At 34.8% G+C, this 23,971-nt stretch overlaps 1 protein-coding gene across 1 annotated transcript; it reads right to left on the bottom strand.

The window, feature by feature from the left end:
* Nucleotides 1-10,389: 10,389 nt before the first annotated feature.
* LOC131074926 (pirin-like protein) lies at nucleotides 10,390-12,225 on the bottom strand. The gene is made up of 7 exons (XM_058011665.2): nucleotides 12,128-12,225; nucleotides 11,920-11,969; nucleotides 11,798-11,836; nucleotides 11,681-11,709; nucleotides 11,316-11,378; nucleotides 11,116-11,219; nucleotides 10,390-11,032 (listed from the first exon to the last, which is right to left on the bottom strand). Exons 1-7 carry the CDS (start codon nucleotides 12,223-12,225, stop codon nucleotides 10,531-10,533), a joined length of 885 nt encoding a protein of 294 aa, XP_057867648.2. The 3' UTR covers nucleotides 10,390-10,530.
* Between the last annotated feature and the right edge of the window lie 11,746 nt (nucleotides 12,226-23,971).

The following is a 23,971-nucleotide window of genomic DNA, read 5'->3' on the forward strand; positions in this document are numbered from 1 at the left end:
CACTGGACAATTCAAAAATGCAAGAATGTTTTATTGGCTATGCAAAGTTCACAAGATAACCAATGTCCAACATTTATGGAGTTTTTTTGAAGCGGGACATGGTAAGGGGGAACACGATGGAGCCGGTGCCTGTATAAAAAGAGCTCTTGCTAGAGAACAATTGAAATTCGAGGATGCAGTGAAATTCAGAGATGCTCATGCAGTTGTAGATTGGTGCAATTCAAAGTTGTCAAAAGGATCAACTGAAAACTCTGCAATTCGACGTTTCTTCTGGTTGATAGAGGAAGATAGTATTCCTATTCGGCATGATTGTAATACCATCATTGGATCCGCTAAATGGCATTCATTTAAGAGTTCTAATTCAAACACATGGACTATATTCACAAGGCAACTTGCTTGCTTTTGTCAGTTTTGTGTTTCCGGAGATTGGGAATTTTGTGAGAATAAAGAATGGGTTGAAGAATGGCAACAAAGATCATTGACACCCATAGATGCAAATGATCCGCATGAAAGAACTGATGAAGATATGGATCAAATGTTTGCATCAAATGACTATGATCGCATTTCAGATCTTATACAACAAGGTAAAATTATTTTTAAAATTTGTTTTGATTTATTAAATAGTACATAAATTTATAAAATCTTACAGTGTATATTTTTGTTTTTATTTCTCATTAAATATTAAAATAAAATTGTTTTGTGCACAGGACATGTCTATGCTGTTGTTGCACCAGAGGACAATGAAGAGGGGACAGAGTATTGGTTGGCTCGATGTGTAGAGCTAAAACATAAGCTAACTACTCCTCGAGTAGATGATGATGGTTATGACTATCCAATAGGATATGTGGTTGTTGTTGGCACTTGGCTACGCAAATATCTAACAAGAAAGAATGGATTGCTCACATTTGAAGATTATGAATTAGAGAAGAAGATTATACATTACTCGCATTTGGTAGTGGCAACTAATATAAAATTGGATAGATATCGTGACAGGCCTGCTAATAAACAATTATGGACTCTCTCTATGGAAGAGCACGAGACAATTATAGATGCTTTGCAAAAGAGAGAGGATGCAGATGGTATAACGGAATGAATCTAGTAAAATTTTGTTTCAGGTCTACCACAAGTAGAAGGCATCAATGAAAACAAAGTTATTTAAATAGACTGTTTATTTTATTTTAGATATGTCTTCTTGATTACATTTTGTGCACAATATACATAAATGAGAGACTATTGGTCAAATTTATGAATGAGATAATTATGTTTTAATCAAGTTCTATTCATTATATTTGTTAAATGATACTTTTTAATTTAGAATATATGTTATAATTATAAGATATGTTTCGATACTTAGTTCATGATGTATGCACATTTAGTTTATCTAATCACAAGAACTATTTAAATGAAATTCCAAAAATAAAATTACAAGTCCACATAATGCCTATAAAGTTGTTTAAGCACAACTTCCATAAATAAAATTTCAAGTCCACATAATTTCAAGTCAATATATATGATCTAATGTGCACATAATTTCAAGTCCACATAATATCTAATGGGCACAATACACATAAAGTATGCATGTATAATATATATGATCTAATCCTATTATGAAACTATCCATATATATAAAGTATGTGTGTGCACGTGTAAACAAATATGTAAAGCCTGTAAAATAGTACATATCAGAGCCAAATAAACAGTAAAATTTCAAGTCCACATAATCCATATAATATCTAATCCATATATATGTCTAGATGGTAACATGATGTTCACTCCACATAATATCTAATGTGCACAAAAAATATAAAGTATGCACAAAATATATATGATCTAATCCTATTATGCAACTATCCATATATATAAAGTATGTGCACGTGTAAACAAATGTGTAAAGTCCATAAAAAAGTACATATCAAAGCCAAATAAACAGTAAAATCTAAGTGCTATCATCAATAACATCTCCTGGTCTCTTGCCCCCGGGACGTGGTCCAAATCCACCTGTCTCATGCTATACAATAAAAAAATAATATTAAAATATTACTTGAAATTAACTATTAAAAGAATCATTTATCAAATATAGTAGAATTCGTAAATTAAGTTACAAACTTACCATATGCTCATCAGATCCTCTAGCAGTATCTCTCTTGTCCCCGGGACGTGGTCCAGATCCACCTGTCTCATGCTATACAATAAAAAAATAATATTAAAATATTACTTGAAATTAACTTTTAAAATAATCATTTATCAAATATAGTAGAATCCATAAATTAAGTTACAAACTTACCATATGCTCATCAGATCCTATAGCAGTATCTCTCTTGTCCCCGGGACATGGTCCAGATCCACCTGTCTCATGCTGTACAATAAAAAAATAATATTAAAATATTACTTGAAATTAACTATTAAAAGAATCATTTATCAAATATAGTAGAATTCATAATTTAAGTTACAAACTTACCATATGCTCATCAGACCCTCTAGCAGTATCTCCTCTAGCAATATCTTGTGCAGTATCAACACCAAATGTAGTGCTAGCTAACTCCTGTACAAGGTCAAATTCAAAGTGTCATATTAAATCCTAAATTAAGAGTCAAAATAAGATCAAATTAAGTATTACATATTAATACCTCAAAGGATGTCGATGTGCGTTCAAATTGGCTCTGATCAAAATTATGAGGATAACCTATCCTAATGGTAGTGTCCACCAGCATACATGCATTTAATGAAATCATATTTAGTGAACATATATATGTGTACTAAATAATTTCAAGTTAAGTTGCAATATTGTAAGAGTTCATATTTAATTTAAGAATTATAAGATACATACCATAGATGGTGTCACAATATTCAGACCCTATTCTTGATGTGATGTAGAGGGTCCCTCATGACCTGAATCCTGGAGAAAGAAGCATTCAATGTATCAACAAGAAAATTTATATAGTATACGATGATAACATATTAACTTAAAAAGATCTAGTACAATGTCTAGATAGAAATTTATACTATACCCCATAAGGTGTGCCGAGTTGTGTTCCAGTAGATGCAACATTGACTCTAATATTAGGCGTAGTCCTTATCTACATAAACAAAATTTATTTAATGAAGTATTAGATTGTATAAAAAAAGAGATGCACTTAGTTTATACCTATATTTAATGAAGTACATAAAAAGATTGACATGTACATGTATATATATATCTATACCTGGTCAAGATGAACATCCGAGCAAAGAAAATCCATATAAGATGTCATCATACTATCATCTGTTGCATCATGCTCATCTGGAACTGAAGTAGATCCTGCAGCAGTAGTAGGACCTACACACGTCTCATGACAACTCGAACACATATGTCACATCCATCGAGGAGCAGATGCCATGTGAGCAGCTTGCTCACTCAGGTTACCTGTGAGGGAAGTCAAAGCATCTAATGTCGAAATGAATGATGTATTTTGGACATCTGTAGGAATCGATGGAGCAACAAGTGGAACTATGGGTGGATCCGGTCGGGGATTATTACTCCGTGCCCCTAATCTATGCTATGGCATTCCACGACCAACACCCTGGAATGACTTAATATCAAAATAATTTGGTTTTTGGTTCATTACAAACTCACAGTATAATTTCTTCAAAAAATAAAAAGGGACCTCATAATTATGATGTGGTGGATAATCAAAAACCATCCACCATCTATCCCAAAAGTATCTAGCCATTTCTAGATGCACACACCACCTAATTGAAATTCTTTTCTGGTTAGGTTGCATTGGTTCTCTTGTTTTTGGGTTGGTAAAATATGGACATAAATGAGCTTTGGTTATTTTCAAATCAGTGATTTGTCTATAAGTTAAACCATCGGCATAAAAATCACGCAACTCTTGTCGTCGTCTATGAAATTGATCTAATTGAGAATCAACAGATATAACTGACTCGACAACAGTTTGCATTGATTTTGCAAACTCTACAAGATGGGGTGGCGTGACTTGCTCATTTTGGATAGCAGCAATGTTTTGTTCAATCACTTGTAGGTTTTCATTAATTTGTTCTCTTAAACGAATTTCATCCAATCTAGGGGGTTGTGGTGGTGGTGGTGGTGGTGGTGGTGGTGGTGGAGGTGGAGGAGGAGGAGGAGGGGGTTGTGGTGGGGGATTTTCACCTAATAGTTCATCTATGTCAAAGACATCCATGATAGCAAAGAACTACTGCATATATAAAGATATACATGAATTATATACAACTCTATGTCAAAGAAGAATCATTTGTTTTCATATATAATCTTTCTATAAAATTTAAGATATCAATCCATACACAAATTCTCTTACAAAGTTGAATAAGAAATGAAACTCTTACATAAAAATCAACACAACATGCCAACAATTAAAAACAAAATTAACCTTGCAATATTTACTTTTAAAATAATCAATTTCAACAATATTTTACACATACATTTATAATTATCAACTAGAATATTATTTTGACTAACATTCCAAATAAAATTCCTAACATACTATATGATCCTCATTAATACGCATCCATAATATTTCTTTAACGGATACATCTCCTTCAAATCATCACATCGCAATGCTTTTTATTTTAATAATTGAAAGCTTTAGGAATGCGGTCACGCACAAAGGGGTCCACTATCATACTTGCAAGCACTTGTTCATCACAATATTTTATTGTTTAATATGCAAAATTTTGAAAGATTTTGATATGTATAGACAAATTAAATTTTTCATATAATTAGAGGTGAAATCAATTTTGAATTCTACCTCAATGATTGAGGAGATATTACAATTTTGACTTTAAATATAGCTTCATTTATACTCTTTCATAAATAAACTAAAATAGAAGCTATAAAGAATTGCTAAATTCTAGCAATATATGTGTATGCAAGCAAGCATAAAAAATAGGATGTAAGGTGCTTAAATTGGCAAGATAGGATGTAAGGTGCTTAAATTGGCAACATAACATTGCATTACAAGAGTTCTTGAAAATAGCTCATATAATGATTTGTTTATAGTCATGAAGGATAGAGGATTAAATACTAAGATTGTTTTGAGAGATCAATGGAGTAGATTGATTGAAAGGATTGTGTGCATTAGAAGCTTCCAAGTGGCAACTTATGTTTGGTGCACATGAGGAGTTCATGATCCAAGAAATTTTTGAGGAAAAGGTCTTCTTAGGGGCGTATACACCAAGATGTTGTAAAAAAAGGTAGCCAAATGACCAAAAAAAGATAAACACGAGTGCATTATTGGGAAATTCATTTAACGCATTTGAGGTCTTTTTTGTAGTGATTTTTTCTTACACTATCCTAGGCTTGTTTACACTATCATAGGTTCATTAGGACTATCCTAGGTTCATTAGGATTGTCCCAAGTTCATTATGGCTTTCTTAGGCTCATTAGGACTTTCTTAGGTTCATTAAGACTGCCCTACATTCATTAGGATCATTTGAGGCTCATTGGGACTATCATATGTTCATTGTGATTGTCCTAGGTTCATTAATTTAATTCGTGTGTTCATTAGGACTATCTCACGTTCTCAAATAGCTTCAACTAATATCTTAAATTAACTATTTTTTTTAAAAATAGCTCCTTAACAATTTAATATTATATACAATCGAATATGATTTCAACTTCAAACCTTGTGCACCTTTTAAAACCAAAAGATGTTGTTAAAACCATTCTTCTAATATTAGCTTAATCATAACATAATCTAATAAATCTTCCTCAAAATATCTACCAACTTCAAATCATATATTAAATCTTTTATAATATAAATTACATTCTAGATATACCAATATACTTCTAAAGATATTCAAAATACTTCTTGGGAATTCTATTTTTCAAATCTTTCGGATGTATATATAATTAGCACCCCATTTAGAAAAATCATTATCAATCAACATTATAAATCAAGAATATTTTTTATTTTGTATTAATGAATTATATATTTGGCATATTAGCTTCCTTTATGAACCTATGTAAACCAAACTCCAATTTTAGTAACTTATCTAGCTTTGCTCTAAAATTGTGTCCATAATTGATCCTTTTATACCATCACATGACATAATAGGACCATAATAGGACCTTTATGCCATGACATGGCATAAACCTAAGCATAAACTTTCATATCTAAAATTTGAAGAGTAATGTTAATTACTTTTAAGGTTATACTAATTTAGTGGTAACTTTTGTATTGCCTAATGAGGATTAAGAACAATTTAGGTACATATGTTCGGTTTTATTTCAATTTCATTTCTGAACGTTTTTGTTTTTGTTTCCATTTCATTTTCGGTTTTTTGTTTGTGTCGATTTCATTTTGTTAATTATCTGGGTTTGGTTTTGGTTTCTAAATTTGTTGATTACGGTTTAGGGTTAACTATTCAAAAATATTTTAGATCAAAATCAAGAATTTACAAATAATAAAATAATTTATTTATATGCTACTATTAAAAAAAACTAAATAATACACACAAAAAAAATATATATATATACAAGAAAATTATGAAATGTGAAAATAGATGACTGAATGTGTACCTGGGATAGTGGTGGAGGCTTGAAGTGGAAACCACAGCACGGGGGCCCATTTTTGATCTCTTCTTGTCAACTCACTATAACGGTGAAAATGAAAAATTGTCCAAAAAAACGGTAAAAATAGAATTTCAAAACGGGCCCCCGTTTTGTTTGTAAATGGGGGCCCGTTTTTAAAAAACGGGGGCCCGTTTTCTGACAAAACGGGGGCCCGTTTTATTTGGCTTCGGCACCCCGTGACCTTTCGGCTCGGGAGGCCGAACCATTAACGGGCCCCCGTTTTTTAGAACGGGCCCCCATTTTTTAAAAACGGGGGCCCGTTTTGCGGAGCGCGTTTTCCAACACGTAGACTTCCGCGAATTTGTGACTCATTAGCTTGCACATACCCACATGGCAATCAAAGAAGGGTTCCAAAATGTTTGGCTCGAGAGTGATTCTTTAAATATCATCAGATATGTGAGTAAGAAAACTGAGCCCAGCTAGACCATTAAGCATTTAATTTAGGAGTGCCATATCATGATTGCTAAATTGGAGGATTTCAAAATCTCCCATGTATCTCGGGAACCTAATAGTCCAGTGAACCACCAGGAAAACATGGATGTGGATTATGTGGAAATACGGTGATCGATAGGAAAGGAAACTTTCCCGATACAATTGTGTGAACTGGCAAGAAAGGGCACTGAATGCATTGGTCACTCCTATCACATTAATGATGATGGACTGCCAAATGAATTATAATCTTTCATGGGATTTTTGTTCAAATTCCAAAACTAGGTTTTCTAGAGCCTTCTTTCATATCTGGTTTTCATTGCCTACTTTTGGTTTGGTTTCGATTGTTGTAGAGGCAATTTGTTCATGGGAGGTGACAAAAACATAATGGAGCCCACATCCTACAAGAAATGGGAAAAGAAAAGAGAGCTATGGATAGATATTACGAATGGAGGCCTTATGCTATATCTCAAGAGGCTTCATGGCAATGATTCGAAAGTGACAGAGGATTTTGTGAATGGTTGGGAGAAAGGCATCCTAACAACCTTTGGAGCGGAGTTCAAAATTGATGAAACCTTCATCGCAAAGATATCTGGTTTGTAGATGGAAGGCAAGAAGTTTTATAGAGAAAGGAAGGTGGAGGAAGAAGCCATTGTAGCTTTCTTTGACAAAGAAAGAAAGAGAAAAAGGGTGTGAAAGATGAAGGATGATGACTATAACAAGAAGGACCTGCAATCACTTTGGGCGGAGATGGTCGAAGTGATTATGAGGTACATTACTCTTGATGGGCACTATGCCATTATTTTCTCTTACCACTTTATGATATTAAACCATTTTAGGCACAACAAAAGAATTTCTCTACCTTTCTATATGTTATCTTCTCTTGAGAATAGCTTGGTGAATCATGCCAAAAATGGTGATAACCTTGTTCTGCAAGAGGGGATAAGCATGCTCATCATGGAATATGCTAAGGATCATGGGGTTAAAACCTCCTCGGTGGTTAAAACCCCTAACTCTCCAACCAACACTGGGGTTCATTATGTGTTTGATACGAAGATGGACAATGAAGAGTCTGGTAGGGCTATGGACTAGTGGGACCTCAATGTTGGATGATTCAGAATACCGTCCTTCTTAGAAGGAGGCCCCCCCCCAAAAAATATTACACCTAGCACTGGAAGTAGAAGAAGAAACAAACACCCCAGATGGGTTGCCAGTAAGTATAAAACCCCCAACCCCAAGTTATAGGGTTCTGGTCCACCAAATACGAAGAAGTTTAAAATTGGAAAAACAGGGGATAGCAAGGGAAAGAAGAAGGAAACAAAGATATAAATTCCCATTAACATCGACCAGGGGAGACGGAAGGATACCCAAAAGGACTCTGATATTGGTACTCTCAATAACAGATCTGTCAAAAGCCAGGAGAACTGCTTTCTTTATCTTAGTAAGGAAATTAATTTGTTGAAGGATAGAATTCAAGGCATCATTGATACTTTTACTGAGATGCCCTCGCCAAGAAAAATGGATAGACTTCTCAAAATGATACAAGATCTCACAGAAGATGTAAAGACCATGAAAATTGTTCATGAGTCAAGGATTGGTCAATTGGAGATTAGCTTGGAAGAAATTAAGGGTAATTTGAACAACATGGTGGATATTAGCGAAGAAGCTATGAATAGAAGCACCCAAGGTCTTAAGAAGGTAAATAAAATGATAGCAGATCAAAGAGCTCAGTCCATGACTAGTTTACCTTCCTATGACACCAAACAGAAGAAGAAAATCTAGGAACCAAACTTGGAAGGTACGGGATGTCAGACCACCACAAGCCCCTATACGAGGACTAGAAGCAAGAACCAGGAGAAGAATACCTTCAAGTTCATCATGGATGAGCTCAAGGACATCAACAAGAGAATGATTCAGAGATGATGCAATCTCTAGTCTATTGAGCTTTAGGTTTTTTCCTTGTTTTGTTTTGTTTTCTGATGGTTGGGCTTGGCCCCTGTTTCTATGGCTCATATGTTGTTGGTTCTGGACTGGTTTGCAACTGCTTATTTTTTGTGTTACTCTTTAACTTCAGGTTTTGGGTCCTTGTAAAACTCGTTTACCTTAATAAAAAATAATTATGGCTCATTTTTAACCATAATTCTCGTAGTAGGGACATAAATAGGATAGGCTAGAGGAATGTCTTCCACATATGAGGGAAGAGATGAAGAAGGGATTAGTTGTGGTCAGATTGGATTTTTCTCAGCACAATTGAAGAGGTGCATAAGGTAATTTCAAGGGATTGTGCTTAGGTGAAAGGAAATGAATTTTTATGTCTATGGTAGTAAGGTGAAGCTTAAGGAATGCATGCCGATGGGTGCATGCAAAGGACACGTTCGATTATCTCTCACTATAGAATGATTTAGAAGGTCAATGAATAGCAATGGAATTGTATTTGGTGCTAAAAAAGGAGTGATAACTCTAATTTCTAGGTAAGTTATTTATTGTAGGTCATCAAACTAACATCTTTACTTGACTTGATTTAACAAAAAATAGTGAGATTTCATTGATTTGGAGAATTTTTTCAAGAGATAAATGGATAAAATTTGAAAGTAGAACAATATAACAATGTTTATCAAAAAGAAATTTGGACACAAATTTGTAAAAAAAATTCCAAATGTAAATTTATATGATTTGTGATTTGTTATTAATGAGTCTCTAATCTTATATCAAAATAAAATTTGACAATTTTAAAATATGATCAAAAAATGAATTCTTTCATCATGTATTTATATATCTACTCAACATGTATTTCTATGTTTTCTATTATAAATTTACTTTTTTATTTTTTACATAAATTCTTTATATATATAAATCTATTTTAAATGTAATCTATGTTATTTCTAGTACATTTTTAATAAACTCAAAATCACATATATTACTTTAATTAACATTTCTTCATCCAATTGATTATTCTTCAAATGGCTCCAATTCATCCTTTACAATTTATCTTTCTCGATTTAGACCTTTCTACATGTGATTCGATAAGCATGTGACTCTGTAGTCGTATCTAACCATTCTAAATTCTCAGTACAATGCAAAAAAGTCGATCTTAATATTTGCCTTAGAATTAAGGTTGAAGGCATCTTTGATTAATTCCTTGTTCATAATAATTAAAAAGAACAGAATCTGAGAGTTTAAAATCTCCCACCTTAAATGTCATACACATTCATTAAGATAAAACTATTAACAATCATGATAATACATTTTTATTATCAACTGTCTACAAACATACCTGATCTGAAAGAAATGGGCGATCTTCCAAAACAAGGCAAATATATTCAAACAAACGGATTCAATTCTTTTTCTCTTAGAAATGGGGTGCTGGAAGGAGGCCCCTTTGTTGTTCACAATAAGGCAAGAAAACGATGTAGTTATACACAATATTACTACTGTTCAGAAACCTTCAAATGTGCATGGAGTCAATCACTAATAGTGAACGGATAGAGATTGAAAGAGAATAAAAAAATCTAAGTTTGAGCAATATGGGAATGCCATACATTGGCTTTCTCGAATCCATTTCTACCCAAATGATAATCTTGAATCGTTTGCACTATCTCTTGTCTGGTGTTCATGACGAAGGGTCCATGTTGTACCACTGGCTCATTTAGGGGTTGCCCTCCAATTACTACGAATCTGCAGGGATTGTTATCAACATTGTTATTCCACACACTCACCCCATCACCACTGCTCAATACAAGTGTATGATGAGCACACACTGGTGGTGAATTGGGAGCACCAAAGCTAGCCTCACCTTCCAACACATACACAAATGCATTCCAACTCTCTGGAATTGGCTGGTGAAGCACAGCTTGTGCCTCCATTTTGAAATCCAAATACATAGTAGGAGTCCTTGTATGGACAGGAGACTCGATGCCCAAAGCTTCTCCTGCTATAACAGTCGCCTTCACGCCATCTTTCTCAACTTTGGGTATGTCTTTCGCTTGAAGTTCTTGATACTTAGGCTCAATCCTAACCACCATAAAACCAATACAGTTATAAACATGAAAGTTTTCTCTTTTATAGAAAGAATTTTGAGTTGAGAAGGCACTCACATCTTGTCTTTAGAAGAAAGATTTACCCACAACTGCAAACCATGTTGCACTCCTGGTCCAGCTGGCATTTCAGTACGGACTATACCCCGGCCTGCAGTCATCCACTATACAATACATTGCAATAGAAACCCTCAATACATGACTATAACAGAAAAGAGTGAAGTACTGTAACTATGCTGGGTAGTCAAGAGATTCGAGACCTGCAGATCACCAGCCTTGATGGTGCCCTTATGTCCTACAAAGTCCTCATGTGTGAAGGCTCCCTGTATTTCAAAAAAAACAGAGAACATCAAATTTCCTCAATCTATAATATTGAGAACAATTTAGTTTTCTAATTCGATTGTATCAAATTTATTTTTAGACTCCATAATCCACCATAGAATGAAATAGAAGTAAAGGTATTAATTGTTAATCGTCAATTAGTCTCAAATCCTCTCAGAAGCCACAGCCTCATCTGTTTCCACCTCAATTGTATTTTACAGTGAAAACACATGTATACGTCAATGGTGAACCATTGCAGCAGTGGTGCTCTGAAAAGGGGAAAAGTAAGCCACAAAAGAAGTACCTCCAGCATGTATGTCACAGTCTCGAAACCTGCCCAGCACATATTATCAAATCATTAGAGTGAACAGAGCAAAGAAAACAGGCTTAAAGGTGTCAAGATCCAAACATATAAGTATACCTCTGTGAGGATGATCTGGAAAGCCAGCAGGAGCACTGACTGCAACACACATACACATTCGATTTGTTAGATGAAATACAATCACACTAGTTAGCAATGGTTTTGGGTAGAGACCAACCAACCTGAGAATTCATCCAGTAACAGAAAGGGATCCAAAACCTTCAACTCTGGTCTGTCCACAATAAAAAAATATGATCAGATAGAGAAAAGAAAGAATGAATGATTATAATCGTGTTTACTAGATGAAGCAGTCTAAAAAATGACACCGGCAGATCTAAATTATCTTCAAAGGATATAAAAAGTAGTAAATGAAGAAGTGGAAGTGGGTACCTGCCAATACTGCGCCTGACAATGCCTCCATCTCCTTCATATTGTTGTCTGGCCAACACCTTCTTCTCTACAACGCGTGGTGTCACAAATGGAGTCATGTGACTCATCCTTCAAAAATTCCAAACTTTTCTATGCAAATAATGAAATATCTTGTACTCGTTGCGCTTGAATGAGGCGTAAGAAGAGGTCCGCCCAATTTATAAGGATCACAACGTATGCGTATGGATGGTGCTGACGGTTTAGTGATGTCCTGCTGACGTCATAAGATTTGATGATGTCAAATGCACGTCATTCTGCTCCGGAGATGGGTCAAGAAAACCATGTTATCCACGTAAACAAGAACATTTCTGTTCAAATTAGATGTGTGGTGTCTTTGTATAAAATATGAGGAAAAGTCTGGAAAGAGAAGATTCGTAGCAGCGCCTGCTTGAAATGTTCCAAAGTATTTCCTACTCTGTACTACCTTTTGGCCTGAATTCCATGTGTGAGATTGAAATAACCTTTGCGTTACTCACTAACAATATCTTACCAAAAATCGACGGCTAATCCACATTTTAAAGAACAGATTGTTCAAAGCATGATAAGAAAGGAGGAAATTTAGTTAAGGAGTCGCCTTCACTGTAGAGAGTTTGGAGCCTCATTACTTAGCCCTAAAAAAGCTTGCCCAGCTATCACCATTAACTTCTACAACTTATTCCTCGGCCTAAAAGAGATTGAAAACAACCACTAAAGGACAAGTATATATTTTGGTTCCAAAATACTATGGATCTGGCAAGCATATATATATAAGATAATAATTAGATTTAAATATTATATAATTTGTAATCTGTGAAAATAAAATAAAAATAGATAATTATATCTTTGAAAATTATTGGTCTATTGGTGAAGTTGAATGATTGTATATGAGTTTATCAAGAGTCAAGAATTTCGAGTGTAAGGCCCCCCACACCATAAAAGATGAGGTTTGGATCATGCCTTGGGTGATTTTGGTAGAAGGAATATCCCTTAGTTGCAATCAAAGAGGTTTTAGCTTAAGGTTTATGCTTTGGTATCAAGTAACTAAAATAATTATATCCATGGTTCGATATAAAAACCCTTCAATATATTTTTTTATTTTAATAAAATAGGTTAGAATCATTCAATTTAATATATAATTTAATTGAGTTGGATTGTAAATTGTTCATTTATAATTTAAAATAATGTTATGATATTAGATTATATTTTTATAGATTATATTTGTTAACATGTTTTTGATATAACTAACTCAAAAAATGTTGTTTAGGAAACATTTTTCTTTTGAGAGGGGATATATATTCCCAATATTTCTTTAACTTTGTTTAGGCTATCAAGACAACCTCACTAGAATTAGATACAAATAAACACACAAGGGACATGTTAGTTTTCTATTGATAGAATCAAAATAAATAGCTATCCTTTGAACTAGTTTCAATAATATAGTGCTTGTTTACCTTAGCTAACTTGTGTCCATGCTAGCAACATAAAAGAAGCACAAAATGTGTGTGTGTGTGTGTGTGTGTGTGTGTGTGTGAGAGAGAGAGAGAGAGAGAGAGAGAGAGAGATCTTGACTAGAACAAAAAACTATATATTAATGAGCCTCTTCTACAAGTACTTAGAACTACTTGAAAAATAGTGTTTCCAAACACAACTTGAATGCAAGTGTGACAACTTATGAACAAAAAAAATCCTTGTTACCAAAGTTAACCACCATCAAACATGTGCTTCAACAATCCATTTTTTTCAAAAAAAAGTTGATAATAACTACATTTATGTTTCAAAAAGAGACAAGGGAAGGTAACCACTATATCTAGTACAAGCATATATTATAACCAATAATATCACCCAAATATATACCTTAAACACCTCAATAGAATTCTCTAATTGATACAAATTGTTATAAATTATAATAATTGTGTCCCATGGTTAATAGAGCTCATGTGGAGACAAAAAGGGAACTGCAAAAGACTACACTAATAGGGAACTAGTTTATTTTGAAAAATTTATATGTATATTTTAAATATATTTAAAACAATTATCACATTTTTAAAAATATTTTTTAGTTGGTATTGATAAAAAACCCCAGTTTAGGATCTAGTAACTATGAAGATTGGGAGACTCCCATTAATGCTAAGATGAATCCCTTGTAGAAACTATAACGTCTGAGGAGAGGTCAAATCAAAATATCTTTGATTAGGGAAAAAGCAGGTTTTATAGGGACCCGAAACAACAAAGTTACAGATGAAAATTTAAAATAAGAAGTCTAAGTTCACCAACATAGAAAAACTGTCAAACATACAAAAAGACAACAAACCAGACAAAAAGACAACAAGAACTAAAACCATAAAAGCATTAACCTAAAGATTTAATAGTCGCAGCTATCTCAATCTCCAGATTATTCATCTCTTGGGCCGATCTTTTCAGGTCCTGAAGCTCCTGATTCTAGGACTTCACCTTTCTTTTCAGATTGGCTCTGGTTCTCTTCGACGAGCAAGAATCCTCTTTCTGGTCTTTTTCTTTGTCAGCATCAAGGTCCACAATCAGGGTGTCATGCTGGGATTTTTCGAGTTTCTCCACCATCATCTTCATCGCGGTTGTAGAATTATTGATGATCTTGTGACTTTGTTTCATTATTGCATTCAAGGACTCCCTAATTTCGCTAACTTCCCTCTCAATATGCAAGATTTTCTTCTCATTTTCTTTTTTCATTTTATCAATAAGTTCCACTATTCTTTGTAGACACTGCCATGGATAGCTTTTCCTCCTCTGTCCAAATTACCCCTACGGTCTTTTGGGGCTGCTCTTTATCAACCAACTCCTCCAGTTTACTAGCAGTTGCCCTATTCTTTAGTTTAAGGTCTTTGATTTCATGAAAAGACCATTTAAGAACCCTAAAAAGGTCCATTGCACTATTCCTTTCAATAGCCAACACATCATCAGGAGATTCCTTATCCAATTTAAAGTAATGATCATTTGGTTTGAGGTCTTTTGGAAATCTCGGCCTATTCTCTATGTCAGTAGAAGGGTGGGAGGAAAGGGAATCTTTAGGGGAACAAGAAGTATCAGAAGGGTCACCCAACGAATCCTTAGAGTAAGACACCAATTCTTTCTTCGAAGAGGCTTTCATTTTCTTTTTAGCCTTGGAGAGGGTTTTCACAGAGGTTTTTTGGTTTACCCGAAGGCCTTCTCAAAGGGGATTTTTTAGGTGTCTTTTTAGGGGGGGGATAAATTTCCTCTTCCCAGTCTGAATCCCCATCAGATTTTCCCTCAGACACATTGGTTTGAATGTCATACCCATCAGAGTCTGGGGGAAAAATTGGATTGGACAGAGCAGGCAGACTAGCAAAGTGCTCATGAATGAGCTAGATAAGACCGACATGCAAAATAGGGGCACTCCAAGGGCTTTTACGGTGTTCCAAGATACAGTGTTCGTTGGAATTCTACATTCAAATGAGAATGGTTGATGCTGTCATTGATGGCAACCAACTGGTAACAAGTTTCTACACATTCATCGGCAACACAGACATCATCTACCGACACTGGTAGTTACATTCACCGACATCCAGATTACACCGACAATGAAGTATGCCGACACTCAGGCCGACTTGAGACAAAATTTTATTTATGTGAATTGTATTATAATGTAATTAATTTTTGTAAGTCGACATGATGTATTGTAAAAGACTCATATATGTATGAGATCTTATAGATCATTTTGTAATAATGAGATATAGAATATGTAAGAAGGTGATATAGTGAATGTACGAAGTGGTTATGTAAAAGATAGCGAAAGGTTTTTGGTTAAGGTATTTGACTGAGCTTAAACCGGTACTGAGCCAAGCATTGGAGATTCTATTTTGAGAAGTACATTATCGTGGATTTCATTATCCATATTGTAGTCAGTGAGACTCTTTCATTGAATAGTGTGCTCTAAGTTGTTGGCCTTCCTGCATGTGCAGGCTCCTATTGGAAGTAATATTTATTCATATTAGCCTATGAGTAAATATTGTGGGTCACAAATCCCACCAAGGTTTTTCCCTTATGGGGTTTCCTCACCAAAATATCTTGTGTTATGGTGTGCATTTATGTTGTCTCTGTTATTTCTCTTTACTGCACTATTACTTGTTTACCGGTACATTAATTTAGGTTACAAAGTTATAAATAAGTTCAAATATTCCATAAACCGGTTAGACACTGATTCACCCCCCCCTCTTAGTGTCTTTGGGACTATCATTGCATCTAACAATTGGTATCATAGCCTAGTGCTCTATTTGCAAAATCCTAATAGCTTGAGGAAGATTCTGAAACCGATAACGATGGAGAGTTTGAGAAAACAGTTGGAAGGAGCTCTTGAAGATTTTTATGCAAAAAAATTGAAGAATATCAAACTTGAAGATGATATGAGGACTGCCCAAGAATTAATTAAAGGACTTCAGGAGAACCTGACTATAGCACAAAACAAGAGGAAAAAACTTCATGAGCAAATGCAGAAAGATGATGATGAAAAGGAAACTCTTAGAGATATTGCAGAGAAGTTGAGGCAAGAGAACAGTAATATGAGGAATGAAATGCAAGATCTAACCATGAGGCTATGTAAGGATATTGAAGATAGGAAGAAGAATGAAGAAGACTTGACTAGGAAACTTAATGATGGAACAAATGAAAATTTGAAACTTGGTCAAGAAAATCATATTCTAAAGATAGATCTGATTCACATGCAACATGATAAAGAGGAGCTTATGAGACAAGTTGGGATTCTGGAAAATGAGTTGAACACTGAAAAGGAATACAAAGACAAATTCAAGAAAAGCTTAGAAAGGCTTGATGACATGCTGAAAAGACAAAAACCTAATGGAGATATAGTTGGACTTGGATTTGAACATGGAGAAAGTTTCGGGACTGCAAACAATCAAGATCACACCAAACCGGTAAGGCAACCTAATGCTTATAAATTTAATGGGAAATGTTTTAATTGCAACAAGTTTGGTCATAGAGAAAATTAGTGCAAATTTAGAAATAATCAAAATACAAACTTACCCACCAGTCAATGTTCCAAATACAATAAAGTTGGTCATAACTCAGAAAATTGCAGAATGAATGTGAAATGCTATGTTTGTGGTAGATTTGGACATTTATCTAATCAATGTCGAACACAAACCGGTCAAGGATATGGAAAAGCTATTCAGAGGAATAATGTAACTTGTTATGCATGTAACAAGATTAGGCACATTGAAATTTTTTGTAGAAGCAAGACTATACCAACGAACAATAAAGGATCTAATGAGAAGGGAAAAGAAAAAGTAAGCGAAATAAAGTAAGAATTTTCAAAACAATGGATTAAGAAAGGAGATCAGAGAGTTGATGAATCTGTCTCTACATTGGTAGAATAGAGTAACCCTCCACCGGTAGGAGATTCTTCATTTGACTAAAAAGAAAAATCCTTAGGGGGTATGATAGCAAATTGAAAATCATGCACTCTACCCTCAGTTGATGATAAGGAGTTATATTTATTCTTTACCGGCAGATATGTTAAGATTTCACATAACTGGCAAGCATTTAATATGGCTGTTGGTTATAAAGCACGAAAAACCCTTATTTCAAATTACAAAGCATCCAAGCATTCAAAGAACATGAATTGAGCAAAGGCATTCAAGAAGCGAAGCAGCTAAGACAATTTCAAAGCATTTTAGAGGATTTCACTTGCAGAAAAGGTATTTATTTCAGTATCATGGCTACTTCATCTTTTGTACCTGAATTTATTGCAAACCCTACTATGGTAGAAAACATTAAGCGCCCTAGACCTGCATTTAAAGTCATCCCTGAGATTTCTAAGCAAGATGATTCCATCGGAGCCTTTTCTAAGATTGTGAAGGGAGTTGCTTTTGCCGAAGACCCGAGAATTTATATTCACTGCAACATAGAAAATTTAAGGACTGGTGATTTAAAGAACATGTACAATGATTTTATTACTAATGAACAAGGTCTGGTTAAATCGGAGCATAATATTGTAGAAGACTTAGGATTTTTTGAAATTCTAAACATTACTGAATTTCCAAAGGAGGTAGTTCGTCTTGTACTGAGTAGAGTTCTTGGTGAGTTTATGTGGCTAGACTCTATTTTTAAAATAACTAAGGAGGCAATCAAGGCAGTTACTATTTTACCCTCAACCGATAGTAGGCCCGACAAAACAAGGAAGATACCTAACAAGGGTGTTATGGACCTAACCGGAGCTACATTTGACAACAAATCTCTTAGGCTTAATGATATCACTAATGCAAATGTGAGATATGTGAGCATGGTATTTGGATACAGAGTGACACATGCAAATAGATTAAACTCAGTTTCTAGCTTGTGTATACATAGTGCATATGAGATGGTAAAGAAAAATGCTAAAATTGACATCTGTGAATGGCTTAACGATGAATTGATAGATAACTTGAAGAAGATTAAGGGTGCAAAGAAGGGGACATTCCATTTTGGAAACTTACTTGTGTGTTTAATGATTTACTTCACAAAAGAGATACCTGACATTGGTCATAAGGACTTTGCATATGACATCCTGGTAGGAAGACAAATCATGGAAGCTATTACCGATATTGGTACTAACAGTGATGACATGGTAAAAGCCTATTTCAAAAACTTTCAAACCAAAATGAAGGCTAGAGAAAGGTTACCACAGAGCATTGTGGATAAGTATGACAAGCAAATATGTTTTGTAATCAAACGTGATGAAACATGGATGGAAGCTTTTACTCCTAGAACTATTTGGATAACAGAGATGGGATATGAAGTTGATTTGAATATTCTAGAAGCATATGCTAAGACACTTCTTGATGCACCTAGAGAACCGTCTGAAATTTTTTTGGAAATGTTGATACTATTGAGTGTTAGGATTAGTGAAAGTCCCAAAGATACTGAGAGGTGGGGGTGAATCAGTATCTAACTGATTAGGAGAATATTTAAACTTATTAAGAGTTTTGCATTCCAAAACAATGTATCGGTAAATAAGAATTAATGCAGCAAATAAGAATAACAGAGACAACATAGATAACATACCATAACACAAGATATTTAACAAGGAAACCCGGTGTGGGAAAAACCTCAGTGGGATTTATGACCCACAATATTAAGTCACTAGCCAACAAATAAATATTACTTACAATGAGGGGCCTGCACATGCAGGAAGGCCAACTGCCTAGAGCTCACTGCTCAATAAGAGTCACACTGACAACAAAAGTGGATTATGAAATCCAATACAATGTACTGCTTCAAATCAGCATCAACTATGTTAGGTTCAATACCAGTTTAAGCTCATTCTATAACCAAAGCCTTCATTGTCAACTATATCTCCTTATACAAAAATATTATCCATATATTCTCTCCATGCATACTTCCTTACTGCTCAAAATGACCTATAAGATCTCATACATATATATGATTCTTTTACAATATGCCATGTCGGCTTTTACAAAAGATAATTACAATTATATACAATAATAAACAAAAGTTTATTCCCTGTCGGCTGGGGTACCAGTATGCATTATTGTCGTTGCTGGTGTATGTAGATGTCTATTATCAGTGTCGGTAACTATTGGTGGCCTACCAGATGAATGCTAGTAGGTTGCCAGATGGTTGCCATCAATAACAACATCAACTATTCTCATAAGAGTGTAGAATTCCAACAATCTCCCCCTTTGGCATTGATGGCAACACTCATGAGAAAAATCCAAAAACTGTTCCAAAAACTGAAGTCCAAAAACTTTTCAATAGGATGTGCTCCCCCTGAGCAAATGATCTCCTCTGAATAATCATTTTTCTCTCTCCACTACTCCCCCTTTGACATCAATGACAAAGGTTGTCAAAAATTGTCAAACTAGTGCAAAAATTTCACCTCAAGGTTTGTAACCGATTGGTTACAATCTGAAATATATCTACCAAAACCAAATTTAGACTCTGCATGAATCTGTTGTTGTCGTTCAGGGTTGCCTCAGTCTGCTTGATCGTGCTGGTGAGATGACGCATGTGTTGTTCCGGTGATCGTTCTCCTTGAAGTAATGCCTTAGAGATTTCATTTCTCAGAGAGATTAGATTGTCCAACTTAGGACCAAGTTTGTATTTAAGTTCTCTAGCATTACACTTAATCCTTGCCTTTTCTTTCTCAAATTTCTCCAATTTCTCCTCAAAAACTGCTATTTCCTAGTCAATAACTGATATAGGTTCGGATGAACCAATTATGTTATTAGCTATGTCATCTATTTCTTTTTGTACTCTGTTGATCTCCTTTTTTATGTCTTGTGTCATAAGATGTGGTTTGCATATTTCTCTGTACAACTCTATGTATTCCAAAATTGTAGTGTTCAGTGTCGGTAATAGTGTATTCATGTGTTCTATGCACTTCTTTATTGTCTCCTCAAAGAATTTATCCTTCTCATTTTCAACTTTCTCTTTGAAGGTGTCCTCATTCACCTTATCAACTATTATTATATTGTCAGCAATGAATTTGGACAATGTGTCCAATTTACCTAAAGAATCCTTTACATGATCTATGTTACATTTTGATGCAATCAATTTAAGAATTGGTATGGTATCATCAATTGCTTTGTAGGCCAATGCATTACAGTCTGTTATCTTCTTGATTGAGTCCAGGAGTACCTTTGTTACATTAGTAGGTCTGAATTCACTTGATGAAGTGGCGGATGTCTGAACAATTACCTTAATTACATCTATGCTTCCAACATTAGTAACCATTTTGCTTGTGTTAACCTCCAGTGGATCAACCTGAGTTTGCATTTCAACCTATAAAGATTTGTCTGATTGTTTAGGTGTCTCAGTGATTGTCAGTTTCACAACCTCAATATGTACCTCTACCTCTGTAGGTTTCTCTGTATGCTCAACTGTCAATGTCTTAGTCTCAGTAGGTTTCTCTGTGCCAGCATCTATACCTTCAGTATTCTTCCCAGTATCCAATGGTTGCTCTATTTGTAATGATTTCTTTGTTGGTATCTCAACCTCAACAGTCTCTACCAATTTCTCAGCAATGTTGCCATTGTCAACATTATCATCCTTAACCTCCGTGTTGTCCTTGTCCACAATAATATTCACTTCCTCAGTATCCACATTCATGGTGAATAGTATTTCAGATTCAAGATTAGTGTCATCATGTGTGACACCTTCAGTGTCAGTAACTGGTAGATCATCAGTATGTATCGGTGCAATATCCAAAGGTGGTAGCAAATTGTCAGTTATCTTGATGTTCGGTATTCCACCAACTTTACCTTTCCCTTTGTCCTTATCCTTTTGATACACTTTGAATGTTTTCTTTGGTCGGTTCAATTCCTCTTGTTTTTCCTTTTCCACAAAAAATATATCCCATTTATCAACAGTCTCCTCTGCAATCTCATTTACTCTACCTGCCATCAAACTTACTTGTTGGTGACCACTAGCAAAAACGGATCTGTTAGCCTCACAAATTAGATCATCAATTTCCTCTTTTGAGTTAACCAGATGTATAGTTAGAAGTTTTTCAACTTTTAGTTTCTTATCCAATTCCATCACTACAATCCTTTTTGCATCTAATCTTCTATATAGTTCATTAGGCAAGTCATCCATAACTTCAATTAAGACCTTTTTGTATATATCCAAATGTAAAATTATACTGTTCTCAATGCTTTCCTTGTCTAAATTATTGAATGTGTTATACAATTTACTCACATTAGCCAAATTGCCATCATCAGTTATTTCATTCAACAAATTATCCAATGAAGGTATAACCGGTTTCTGTTTCTTCTTGGGAGTTATTTTCTTAGCCGGTTGCCTTATTGCCTGTTGTTTCTTCCTTAAAGTCCTTGTTCTTTTGGGTGAAGGAGAGGGTATCGGTGAAGGTTTTCTCTTCCTTTCAACTCTTTTGAATTCAGCTAGTATCTCACTGTCGGAAGATGTGCCAACCGGTGAAATGTGTGCCTCTAGTTGCAGTCCTTCCAGCTCACTAGCCGATATACCAGTAAAGTTCATTACAATTTCTTTGATTTCCTTTACCTTCTTTGATGCATCCCTAATATATTTTTCTCTTTTCTTCCTTTGATTCATTGTTTTCACATCAATTTCAATTGTTTCTGCATTACCAAAAACTTGTTCTATTGGTTCTCTTAGTGCATCTAGCAAAGCTTTTGCATGTCTCATTAATGTTGAGATCTACCTCATAACCCAATTTAGTTACCCAAATAGTTTGAGGAAGTACAACTTCCATCCATGTCTCATTCTTCTTGATGACAAAGCAGATGTCTTTGTCATATTTGTCCACTACACTGTGCAGTAGTCTTTCTCGGGTTTTCATTTTAGCTTGAAAAGCTTTAAAGTATTCAGTTATGTTGTTGTCCTTTGCATTTCCCATGCCGATAAAAGCTTCCTATAATTGTTTTCCTACTGGTATGTCACATCCAAAGTCTTTCAGTCCTATACCGAGGATTTCCTTTAGTGAAATACAACATTAAGCATACTAAAAGATTACCAAAGCGAAATGTCCCTTTCTTATCTCCTTTAATCTTCTTAAAATTATCTATGAGTTCATCTTTGAGCCATTCACACACATCTATCATTGCATTGTTGTTGACCATTTCATAAGCACTATTAATGCAAAGACTAGAAACTGAATTAAGTTTGTTTGCATGAGTAGTCTTGTAACCTAACACCATACTTATGAATCCCACATTGATGTCTTTGATGTCATTCACTCTTAGTGATCTACTATTCAATGTTGCTCCAGTTAGGGTCATTACTTTGTTATTAGGAACTTTCTTTATTTTGTCTGGTCTTTTGTCGGTTGAGGGTAAACTAGTTACTGGCCTAATTGCTTGCCGGGTAAATTTGTAGACAGAATCCAACCATAGAAATTCTCCATGTGCCCTACTTAGGACATTCTCACTACTTCTTCTGAAAATTCAGGGATATTCAATATTTCAACAAAACCTAAAGTCTCCACAATCTTGTGTTCAGGTTTGACAGTGCCATTTTCATCACAAATTACCGTTCTAAACATTTTTAATAATTCCTCAGAACCTAATTCTTCAATTTTGCAATGAATATAAATCCTAGGGTCTTCAACATAGGCTACACCTTTAGGAATTTTTGAAAATTCTCCTATGGAATCATCTTGCTTAGCTACTTCGGGAATTATTTTAAACCTGTGCCTAGGGCATTTTCGTTTTCCGCAATAGTAGGGTTCAGAATAAACTTTGGAGCAAAAGAAGAAGCCATTGAAAAATACCTTTAGCTGCCTGACAATATCTAAATGCTTGAAAGAAATCGCTTCACACCTTCGCCTTGAATGCCTTCGCTCATATTTCGTGCTCTCTGCTAATTTGAATGCTCGGTGAATCAAAAATGAGGGAAATCCGATGATTTATAATGACTTTTCTCTCAACAACCGCATTAAATTCTCGCCGGTTAAGTGAAAACTTAACACATCTATCGGTAAAGAAGAAATCTATCTTCTCACCATCAACCGAGGGTAATCTGCATGATATTCAATTTGCTGCAATACCCCCAAAGGGTTACTTCTCGGTTGGATGAAAAATTCTTGCTTTACCTCATCTACCTTTTCTTTGCCTTTCAAACTGGATCCGTTATTATTTGTCGGTGAAGTCTTGCTTCTACAAAATTTTGCAGTATGTCCAATTTTGTTACAAGCATAACAAGTCAAATTATTCTTCTGAATAGCTTTTCCATATCTTATGTTGGTTTGTGTTCTGCATTGATTAGATAAGTGTCCATATCTTCCACAAACATAGCATCTCACATTCATTCTGCAGTTTTCTAAATTATGACCAACAT

This window comes from Cryptomeria japonica, chromosome 5, assembly GCF_030272615.1.
Source record: "Cryptomeria japonica chromosome 5, Sugi_1.0, whole genome shotgun sequence".
Classification (NCBI taxonomy): Eukaryota; Viridiplantae; Streptophyta; class Pinopsida; order Cupressales; family Cupressaceae; genus Cryptomeria; species Cryptomeria japonica.